Source organism: Parasteatoda tepidariorum, chromosome 3 (assembly GCF_043381705.1).
Source record: "Parasteatoda tepidariorum isolate YZ-2023 chromosome 3, CAS_Ptep_4.0, whole genome shotgun sequence".
Classification (NCBI taxonomy): Eukaryota; Metazoa; Arthropoda; class Arachnida; order Araneae; family Theridiidae; genus Parasteatoda; species Parasteatoda tepidariorum.
This window is the reverse complement of record NC_092206.1, coordinates 79,957,064-79,969,194: the sequence shown is the minus strand read 5'-3', so window position 1 is coordinate 79,969,194 and position 12,131 is coordinate 79,957,064. Positions and strand designations below refer to the sequence as shown.

General features: G+C 28.4%; 1 protein-coding gene and 1 non-coding gene across 2 annotated transcripts; both read left to right on the top strand.

Annotated features, from left to right (window-relative positions):
- Positions 1–129: 129 nt before the first annotated feature.
- Positions 130–636, top strand: LOC139425276 (zinc finger protein 271-like). The gene has a single exon (XM_071179244.1). The coding sequence runs from the start codon at positions 130–132 to the stop codon at positions 634–636; it is 507 nt and encodes a 168-aa protein (XP_071035345.1).
- A 9,226-nt stretch (positions 637–9,862) lies between these two features.
- Positions 9,863–9,934, top strand: TRNAH-GUG (transfer RNA histidin (anticodon GUG)). Its single transcript has one exon. It is a non-coding gene; the product is annotated as a tRNA-His (tRNA).
- The last annotated feature ends 2,197 nt before the right edge of the window (positions 9,935–12,131 follow it).

Below are 12,131 nucleotides of genomic sequence, written 5' to 3'. Positions count from 1 at the left end.
GAGAAACCATATTCATGTGATATATGTAATGTGAGTTTTTCAAAGAAGGGTAATCTAAGTAGACACAACAGTCGTATTCACACTGATTGGAAGCTTTATTTTTGTAGTGTATGCAATGAGAGTTCTTTGATGAAAAGAGACTTAACTAGACACACTCGTATTCATACTGGTGAGAAACCTTATTCTTGTACTGTATGTAATGAGAGTTTTTCGAGTCAGAGCGTTTTAACTGCCCATTGTCGTGTTCATGCTGGTGTCAAACCTTATTCATGTAATATATGCAAGAAGCATTTTCCATCAAATTCTCAGCTAATTTATCATAGTTATGTTCATACTGGAGAGAAACCATATTCATGTGATATATGCAATGTGAGTTTTTCAAAGAAGGGTAATCTCACCACACACAGTCGTATTCATGCTAATCGGAAATCTTTCTTTTGTAGCATATGCAACACAAGTTTTTCAATGAAGAGGGATTTAAATAGACACATTCGTGCTCATATTGGAGAGAAACCTTATTCTTGTTCTGTATGTAATAAGAGTTTTCCATATAAGAGTAACTTAATTGTCCATAGTCATGTTCATACTGGTGAGAAACCTTATTCATGTAGTATATGTAATAAGAGTTTTTCATAGAAGCGTCTACTAACCACGCATAGTCTTACTCATATTGGTGAGAAACCTTATCCTTGTAATATTTGTAATAAGAGTTTTTTGCAGAAGGATGAACTAATTAAACACTTCTCTATTCATATTAGTGAAGGACTTTATTCTTGTACTATATGTAATAAGAGTTTTTCAAAGAGTTACTTTCTAACTGAACATATGCGTATTCATAATGTAGAGAAACAGTTTTCTTGTGCTATGTGTAACAAAAGGTTTTCAAAGAACTACTCTCTGACTGAACACATTCGTATTCATACTGGGGAGAAACCGTTTTCTTGTACTATATGCAATAACAGTTTCACATGTAAGACTTATTTAACTGTCCACATTCGTACTCATACTGGTCAAAAACCTTTACGTGTACTACATGCAATCAGAGTTTCGCACAGAGGAGTGTCTTAACTGCCCATAAACGAATTCATTCTGGTGAGAAACCATATTCTTGTACAATATGTAATAAGAGATTTTTAACTAAGAGTACTTTAAATGTTCATAGTCGTGTTCATAGTGGTGAGAAACCTTATTCTTGTTGTACATGTAATAAGAGTTTTTCACTCATAAATAATCTAACTAAATACCGTCTTGTTAATATTTATGAGTAATGCAAAACCTTATTCTAGTGGAATCTGTAACAAGAGTTTTTCACACAGAAATTATCTTAGTCATATTTATACTATTTAGAAACCTTGTAATATTTGTAATAAGATTTTTTTTCTCCTCACAGTCTTGTTCGTATTAGTGAAAAGTTTCATTCTTCTAGTAAATGTAATAAAAAAATTTTACAGCAAATTTTTATATTGTTCATGTTTATTTGCATTGTGTTTATAAATTTCATTCTTGTACTTTATATATAAAAAGTTTTTATAGAAATGCTAGCTGACTGTTTACAGACATTAAGAAATGTTACTAGTGAAGAATCTTGTTATTGACCCTTTATTGGACTGGGCATTTGATCCGAAGAGAGCCTAAAGATGCAATAAATCAACCTGATAATCTCAAGCACAGAATATTCGTTTTTCTGGCTGCCAGATAGTAAACTAATTTTTCTATAAAAGCAAAGCATAGTATGCATTCTAGTCATAATTCTTCTATATTTAGCTATTAAAGTAGGCCCTTTTCTGGTAAAAATGAATTTTCCAGCTAACTTTTACTTTACCTACATTAAGAAAAACTGAAAAATATTTAGTTATTATACTGAATATAAAATATATATTCAGTGTGAAATTCCAACAAAAAAAATTTATGAATAAAATAAAATTAATACAAAACTTTATCAAAATTTTATATACAAGGTGTCCCATAATTGTTGCGAATAACTTCTATGGGAGGTAGGTCATATTAATAGGGTTAAGAATTGCATAGTAATGAATGACTAGTAATGTTTTTTTTAAATTTTTTATTTCCTATGAGCTGCTCAGTCAGTCTTCCCGATGAGCAGACCCAGTGCGTTCTCCAGAAGTGGTATCTACTCTTTCAGGACCACCACAATGGGTGAGATACCGTTGGCCATGTTAATTTGGACGTCTAGTTTCTGACACACTAGATGGCACCACCGAGACTATTATGATTTGGTTGTATATTATCTGTAGACTATAATTATAATCATTATTATATAAAGTTTAAATTGATCTAAAAAAGGAAAATAATTTACTTTGAGTTACACTCAGAGTTTGAATGTAGGGGAGACTGTTGTGTCTTGGACCAATTTTTACTCCTTTTTCTTTTAATACAGAAAGTAATAATTTTGCTTATTTTGTTTTGTGAGAAATACATTATACACTTGTTTATTGATATGATTATTTTGTGGACGAATTCTGCAATTCACTTCTGAAAATTGATCCAAGGTATAACATAATACTTGTACTTTTGGACCAAAATAAGTTCGACCTTAAATGATTATATGTTACATCTTTGATAACAGTAATTTTGAGTGTTTTTTCTTTTAAATTCATTAGTTGATTTAGTTTGGATTTTCGTACAAATGAACTTTTTTTCTCAAGTAAACTGAATTAACTAAAATAAATAAATCAGAAATGTATTTCCAAAAAATATTTTATTGAACTATTTTTAATTTTAAAAATACATAGCTATACTAAAACAAAATTTCGTACTTATTATGAGGGGCAAAGACTATGTAATTGTTGAACTATGTAATTGTAAACTATGTAATTGTAGGCTATGTTTGAACTGTTGCACATACCTTGAGCTGATCAAAAGTACACTGTCTTAGTAGCGTACTTTCAAAAGTATGAACTGTAGATGTTCACCTATTAATTGAAAGAATGGACTATTATACAAATTTTCTTTCCTTTTAAATTGATTGAAAGTATGTACTATGAAGATTTGCTTTTCATTAAATTGAATTTAAAAAAATTATTCATAAACTAAAAAAAGCTCTTTAGTACATGCCTGGAAAACCATAAAATAAATGATCACCAATATTAGCAGATAGATTAATTCGCTTAGTTAAGGTTAAAGCTTTCAATCATGAAAATTGAGTCCTAGTACGTGAAAATTCCATAATAAAAAATCGAAAGTTAGAAGATGTTCATTCTCTTTCTTACTTATTTTTTGCGCACTGTACAATAATTTACCTTTGTAATTCTTCTAGATATTGACGCTGGATATACAAAATAAAGTATGTTTTCCTCAAATAGAGAAGATAGATTTTTTTTTCCTTCATCAATTCCATGAATAGTTTATTAAAAAAATTTCATGAATAGCTTCTAAAAATAAAAAGGTAATTATTATTCTGAGTGGACTAGAAAATCACTTGGTATGATTCTAAATATATTAAAATCTAAATATCTTTGGTTGTTATGAGCGTAAAATGATTTTTATCATAAATTGTTGATTGAATCGTAAATTGTTACAATGGCATTTACTTGTAAATTGTTTATTTACCCCTTGTTTAAAGGTTTAATTAGAAATATTTATTTATTATTCCTTATTATATCCTGTTATTTTTAAATTTTCGTTTTTATTATGATTCAAAATTAAAAGCTGAAAGTTAGGTTTTTGGTTCATTTATTATTCTAAAAAGTAATTATAAATTTCTTTATTTCCCTATGTTTTATGATGCACAGATTTATAAAACTTTTTTGCAATTATCAAAGAGTAATTTTTTTATTTCATTTTTAAATTAGCTTCATTTACTAATGTAATAAATTTCATTTAAAATTGAATGCAAATAACATAATGAATTCAAAAAAGTTATTTGAAACTGTAAAGCAATGTTAGCAATTATGTATATTTTTCCACTGTTGCTAAGCGATCTCTTTGATGAGATCGATCTTTGAGGATAACGAGGCTTTTTAGCAACCAAAAACTAAATTAGAATTTAAAAAACAAGTTAATTAGAGAAATCGATGGAAACAAACTTCAATTAACACTGTGTAATTTTAATTGAATAATTTTTAATTTTGATGATATAGTTCTGAGGGTTAATGACATTGTAGTTAAACAACTAAATTCAAAAGCTTTGAACTTATTTTATCTATTTTTTTTAATACGAGAGAACAGAGAAAGAAAGAAAAATTTAAACTCAAGTTTTTTTTAACATGCATTTTTAATTTTCTCCAATGCTGCCATCTATACTGCGAGTAGGAATGCATTACTTTTGATGACATCGATATGCTTAATTTATTTTAAAATTCGCATTTCATTTGTAGACAGTTTTCTAAGTTTCTATTTAACAAGCTGAATCTCAAGAGTAGCCGTTATCGTATAGTGGTTAGTACATTGCGTTGTGACCGCAATAACCCAGGTTCGAATCCTGGTCACGGCAGTGATCATTTTTACCACGTTTTTTAACTTTTGTAATATTGATAAAATCAGAACTTTATTAAAATGAAACTNTGTATTTCTCCTGCTGCGGCAGTAGCCGAATCTGAAATGTTGAGTTGTACCCCTCCTGCTGCGGCTGAACCCCCTTTTTTCCCCTACTCACGATTAGAAACGCCTTAAATCTTAGCGTACGTTATTACAGTTATTACGCATTAGCATTATTTATCTATTTATTTATTTTTTTACTCATATTAACTTTCTTTAATTTAGAAACTTGTGAAAATCGTTAATCACTTTAAAAAGGAAAACTAATCCACATTTATAATGATTTTTTTATTCTGTTTTCTTTACCTATTTAATTACAAATATGGAGTAAGGGCTTTTTTTTTATTTAAATGGAAGGACATTTTAACATAAACTGTAGATTCAAAGGCATGAACTAAAGAGATTTACCTAGTAATTGAAAGAATGAACCATAATACGAATTTTTTTTCCTATTAAATTGATTGAATCTTTGAACTATAAAGATTTGCTCTCCATAGATTTGAATGAAAAAAAAATTTCATAAAATAAATAAGTTCTCTAGTACATGCCTGGAAAACCTTAAAATAAATGATCACCAATATTGCAAATAGTGCCTTTTGTTACAAGCATGGATTACATATGTAAAATGTAAAATTTCTCTATTTGGAGATGCAAATATTTACTCTGGTCCGAGCTATAGCGAGCAAAATAAAAAACTTTTGATCGGATCTTCCTCTAATTTTAATGGTTCAAAGGGGTAACCACATAAACGCAAATTAATTACAGCTGACAATATTTTATGTTACGAAATCAGACACGAAAGTACACTTACTCAGGATAAACACGCCTTTTTTTCAACGGATTCAGATTTTTGACCCTAAAATAGGGGGTAGCCACAACTCGGGAAATATCTGGGTCCCGATAGTTTGGTCAGGAGAGCAGTCCAAGATTTAGACCCCTTAATGCTAATCTTATTTTTTGCGTTATTTCGCTAAGTCTCGAGAACTTTTAAAGTGATTTGAAAAAATTTTGCATGTTATTATGAAATTCATTTTACCAAAGATAATGTCATGCAAAATATTACTTTAAGTAAATATTTATTATTATTATATTTTTTAATAAAATTCAAAAAGTTTTTGAATTCTAAAGTATACAATTTTTTTTACGTTTTTAATTAATGTAATTTTAAATGGCAAAATACAAAATTTGAGAGAAATTGACCGAATAGTTCGCTAGGAATTGAATTTTAAAAAGTAATATTTTTGAAACATGATACCCTTTTTTTTCGCCTTTCCTTGTACTTAGTAAGATTTTTAAAGTAACCACAAGGAATTTTTTTTTCAAAAATCGTGCGAGGTGTCGAAATACACATTTTACAATGAGAACTTATATAATCTATATATATATTTCTCTTACACGGCTATAAAAAAAAAGCCTCATTACAACTCCCCGAATGGCAACGCTAGAAAATAGACTAATGATTACCGCTAAAAATGTCACATGCCAAATCTAGCTAAGATGGCTCAACATATAGCGCTTTTAAAAACGGAAACTGAAATAACCAGGGAGAGCATAAGCTAGGCAGAAGTCTTTGTCGATAGATCTCTATTTTGGTTTTTTGTCGAAAGCGTTTTTTTTCACGAATTTATGTATGGATGGGTAGTCTAATGTAAACAATAACAAGCGTCCTTAAACCGGAAGAAATTTAGAAAATTTCCGGTGTATCCCTCCGCTTATGTTATGACTACGAGGCGATGTGTGAACAAGCCTAATATTCTATGCACTTTTGTTATTGTAATTTGGGTTCATATCTAAACATAATTGTACCATTCATAAGAGCTTTCAGAAATGTATTGATTCTCAGAGGTCGTAAGGCCAAAAAATTTTTTGAAAAGTTAATATCTCATTGTGAATAATTCTCAAGGTTTGCCATGTTTTGTACCTAATCCCTTATTTGGCTACATTTGAATAAAATGTCGCCATAAATATCTTTAAAAATATCTTTTTAAGTTAGCCTAATTAGAAAATATTCTAATGATTGTAATATTAATATGATAATGCTGAAGTTTAAAGGCTGAAAGAAGGAGCTCGGTACATGTGAAATACTGCGAAAGATATGATGCATTAATATGATGGCGCGTTTTTTCAATCTGGGGTGTAGAAATATATCGGAAGCAGTAACCCGGACGTCTTGAAAGACCAATTTTACCACTAGCGCCACCACCCTTAGCTTTACACGATCACCCATCCATTACGAATTTATTTGACAATTTTTGATTTATATCACGAATTTATTTGTTTTACTAGAATTTATTTGTTCATGCAGGTTTTTCCATTGCAATTCACTTATTTAAATTTTTAATAGACTTAATTATAGCCGAAATTTTAATCTTTTTAAAGAGATATCAGTTTTAGAAATTTTATCTTAAGATTTTATACTATAGCACATTTCTAATAGATTTAACGAATTACATGTCATTTATTTGAATTCAAATTTATTTTAAGGACTCAGTACTTACTAAAAAGATGTAATTTTTTTTAGAAAAAAAAGTTGTTATATGGATTTGAATGATTGTTTTGAATTCTTAGAATTTTGTGCATTTGCAATGTACCTAAGTTAGTAGCGAGCGAAGCGAGCTTGGTTTGCGGAGCAAACCATATAACACTGCGTAGCAATTTTCGGGGGTTGGCGAGCGTTAGCGAGCAGGGGGCGCAGCCCACTAGTAATAATATATTTCTGAAGTAAAATGCTTAAAAAGATTAAGTAGGAGGTAATTTTTTTTAAAAATGGGAAAATGTCATTGTGAAAAACTTCTACAATCATAAAACCCTTTTTTTTCAATGTTTTTTTGTATCAAATTACGGAGTATTTTAAACTTAAAAAGATCATGAGATTGGAGATCGGTTTTTTTAAAAATAAAGAAATAGACTAAAAATTGAAAACTTATCCAGTCTTAAAAATTAAGAAACACATATTTCTAAATAGAAATGCATGGTCTATTTCATCAATCTTACAAAAGAGAAAAGCTAAGTCTAGTAGGTTTTTTTTCAGTGTCTTCTAATTTTTCATAATCTAATCTAAAAGTTTTTTACAGTTTCTTCTTGTGATCGGATTTTCGCAGAGTAAGTGCCGATTTCATTAGTTTAAAGAGGTGACTTAAAATATGGCAATTATTTAGTGTAAACAATATTTTATGATGCAAAATTAGGCACAACGAACTTTTCTGTACAAGTATACAATTATTTGGCAGATTTGGATTTTAGACTTTAGAAAATATTGAAAAAAGAGAAAAAAATATTAGAAACATGATTATATAGAATATTATTTAGAAGAAACTATTTTGCAAAAAAATTTTTTTTAATCCTTAGATAATTCCACGAAAAAAGTTTTTTTTTATTATGATTAAATATTATTTCAATTTAATTTACTAATGATCGAAAAGTGTTGAATTTTTTAAGGTACACAATTTCTTGCACTAATTTTATTAGAGTAATTATATATCGCTCATGGGCTGCAATAGTGGCACAACTCAAAAAACACGCGTTTTCGACTAAGAACAGGTGTAAATAGGAAAATACACATTCTTTTCAGCAGCAATACTAACACACTCATAATTCAACTTGAACGAAATCTTTGTTTAAGCAAACTGAAGCATTTCTTATGCATTTTCCTTAGCAATGAATACTTTAAACCCACTTATCTCAAAGCATGATTTTTTGATTTGTGCTGCTATTGCAGCCACAGCCCATGAGCGATATGTCAAAATCTAAAATTTGAAGGAAATATGACCAAAAAAAATTTTTTTTGTTATAAAAATTTAAGAGTACAACTTTTTTGAGTAGGCGACATACGCAAGAAGTGAAATTGACTTTTAAAGAAGGTTGAACTATCTCCTACCTAAACTATTAGCAGTATAATTTTCAAATTGTTTCCAACTCTGTGTTTTGAGGAACAAGATTCTAAACCCATTGCAGGAGAAAAGATTTAAAAAAAAAAAAAAAAAAAAAAAAAAAAAAAAAAAAAAANAAAAAAAAAAAACATGTTCTCGGAGAAAGAACGTTTTTGTGTTCGATTTTATAACCTAAAATAACGTTTGGCAAAAATTAATTCGCTTTTAGTTAAGGTTAAGCCTTCGAATCATAAAGATTGAGTCCTATTACGTGAAAATTCGATAATTAAATCAAAAGTTAGAAGATGTTCATTCTCTTTCTCATTTATTTATTTTTTTGCGCACTGTGCAGTAATTTCCTTTGTAGTTTGGGGATGGAAATAAAAAATAAAGTGCGTTATTCCTAAATAGATTAGATAGATTTTTTTCTTTCATCAATCCTATAATACATAAAAAATTTTCATGCCTGGCTTCTAAAAATTAAAAAGATTAAATTACCTGATATTTTCTGTTCAATTATTTTTATTCTGAACGAACTAGAAAATTACATGGTAAGATCCTAAATATATTAAAATCTAAATATCTTTGGTTGTTATGAGAGTAAAACGATTTTTATAGTAAATTATTGACGTATATATGTTACAATGGCATTTACCAGTAAATTGTTTATTTATCCCTTAAATAAGGGTTTAATTAGAAATATTTATTTATCATTCCTTATTATAATCTGTTATATTTACATTTTTTTTTACTTTAAGTTTTTTATTCTTTTATTATTCTGAAAAATAATTTTATCTTTCTCTATTCCTCTAAGTTTTATGATGCACAGATTTAGTTAACTTGTTCTGGCAATTATCAGTGATTTTTTTTTATTTCATTTTTAAATACGATACATTTACAATTGTAACAAATTTCATGCAAAATTGAATGCAGTCAACGTAAGCTATTAAGATAATAATGAATTCCAAATAACTATTTAAGACCGTGAAACAGTGTTAGAAAATACCTTTTCGCACCATTGCTAAACGATCTCTTTTGCGAGAAATCTTCAACGAGGCTTTTTAGTAACCAAAAGTTAAATTAGAATTTAAAAAGCAGGTTAACTGTATAAATAGCTATGGCAATCGTAAATCTTATTTCATTTGAACCGGAAATGAAATCAGTGGAAACAAACTTGCGTTAATACTAGTTAATTTTAACAGAATAATTTTTAATTTTGATGAAATAGTTTTGAGAGTTGATGACATTGTAATTAAATAGCCAAATTTGAAAGCCTTGTTTATTTTAATTTTTTTGTAAAAAGAAGGAAAGAAGAAAATTAAAGCAAAGTTTTTTTTTTGAATGCATTTTTAGTTTTCTCCAATGCTGCCACCTATATTACGAGTAGGAAAGCATTACTTTCGATGAGATTGATACGCTCCATTAATTTTAAAATTCGCATTTCATTTGTAGACGTTTCTGTAAACTACTATTTAACAAGCTTAAACCCTTTCGTAGCCGTGATCGTATAGTGGTTAGTACATTGCGTTGTGGCCGCAATAACCCAGGTTCGAATCCTGGTCACGGCAGTGGGCATTTTTACCACGTTTCTTAACTTTTGTATTGTTGATAATATCAAAACTCTATTGAAGCGAAACTTTTTATGCATATATTCCACGACTAGAAACGTCTTAAATTTTGGCGTACGTTATTATAGTTATTACACATTAGCATTTTTTTGTTTTTTTATTTATTTTATTCTTTTACTCATATAAGCTATTTTTTTCGTTTAAAAACTTGCGTAGATTGTTAAGTATTTTAAAGGGAAAAATAAGTAAAATTTGTAATGATTTTTTTCTTTCTGTTTTCCTTACTTATTTAATTACAAGACATGGAGTAAGGACTTCTTTTCTTATTGGAAAGAACATTTTAGTATGACCTATAGTATCAAAAGTATGAACTACAGAGAATTACCTATTAGTTGGAAGAATGAACCATTATACGAATTTTGATTTCTATTAAATTGATTGAAAGTAGGAGTATGAACTCTAAAGATTTGCTCTCTATTAAATTAAATGAAGAAAAAAATATTCATGAACTAAAAAAAGTTTTCTTGTACATGCCTGGAAAACTTTAAAATAAATGATCACCAATATTGCAGACATTGCTTTTTGTTACATGTAACAATTACATGTACTAAATGAAAATTTTTCCATTGGGTGGGGCAAATATTTACACAGGTCCGAGGTATAGCACGCAAAATAAAAAATGAACCCCTCATGATTTACACGACATTTCACAATGGGAACTTATATAATAATGATATATATTTCAGATGTGAAATGCTTAAAATTATTAAGTGGGTGGTAATTTTTTTGAAATACTTTGGTCATTGTGAAAAACTCTTTATTTTGACCATTATCTAAAAACCCTTTTCTTGTTTTTCTTCTTTTTAAATTGTTTGTGGTATCAAATTGCGGAATATTTCAAACTTACAAAGATCATGAAATCGGTTTTAAAAAATAAAGAAATAGCTTAAGAATTGAAAGCTAATACAGTGTTTATAACGAAACACATGCTTTTAAATAGAAATTTATGGTCTATTTCATGTCTTACATCTTACATAAGAAAGAAGCAAAATCTAATAGGTTTTTTTCTCCTGTTTCTTCTTATTCTTTATAATTTAATCTCAAAGTTTTTTTTTTAGTTTCTTCTCATGATTGGATTTTCGTGAAGTAAGTGTCAATCTTATTAGTTTAAAGAGTTGATTTTAAAAGTGTAAACAATATTTTATGTTACAAAATCAGACGCAACGTACTTTTCTGTACAAGGATACTATCGTTTGGTAGATTTGGATTCTAGACTTCAGAAAATATTAAAAGTGGCAGCTAACTGGAAAATATGATCCCAATAGTTAAGGCAGAAAAGAAGAAAATTTGTACGGATTTCAGTTTCTACGGATTGCCCCGTATTTCCGGAACTAATGATGCGAATGAAAAACTATTTCGCATATTCCTTTTTTATTATCCATATTTAATTCCATGCATAAAGTTGTTTTTCTTATTACGATTTTTTTTTTAAAATTTAATTTTCTAATGATCGAAAAGTGTTGAATTTTAAGGTACACAATTTCTTGCACTAGTTTTATTAAAGTAATTTAATATGAGGAAATCTAAAATTTGGAAAGGAATGGGTTAAAAAAATCTGGAGGAATAAATATTTAAGAATATCGCATTTCTGAGATGTCGAAATACGCAGAAAGGGAAATTAACGTTTAAAGGTCGAACAATCTGCTACCCAAACTATTGGGAGAATATTTTTCAGATTGTTTCGAACTCCGTGTTTTGATGGTCAAAAATCCATATTCGTTGTTGGGGGAAAAAAAACATGTTTATTCAGAGTGAGAACGTTTTTGTGCTCGAATTCGTAATCTAAAATAACGTTTGTAAAAATTAATTCGCTTAGCTAAGGTTAAGCTTTCGAATCACTAATATCGAGTCCTAATATATGAAAATTCGATAATTAAATCAAAAGTTCGAAGATGTTCTTTCTCTTTTTTACTGATATATTTTTCGCACATTATGTAATAATTTCTTTTGTAATTCTTCCAGATATTGGCGATGGAAATACAAACTAAAGTACGTTTTCCCCAAATAGATTCTATAATTTTTTTCCTTCCTTAATAAAAATTTTCCATTGATAGTTTCTGAAAATTGATAAAGATAAATATCGATTACTTTTTATTTATTAATTTATTAATTATTATTATTAGCGGATTAAAAAATT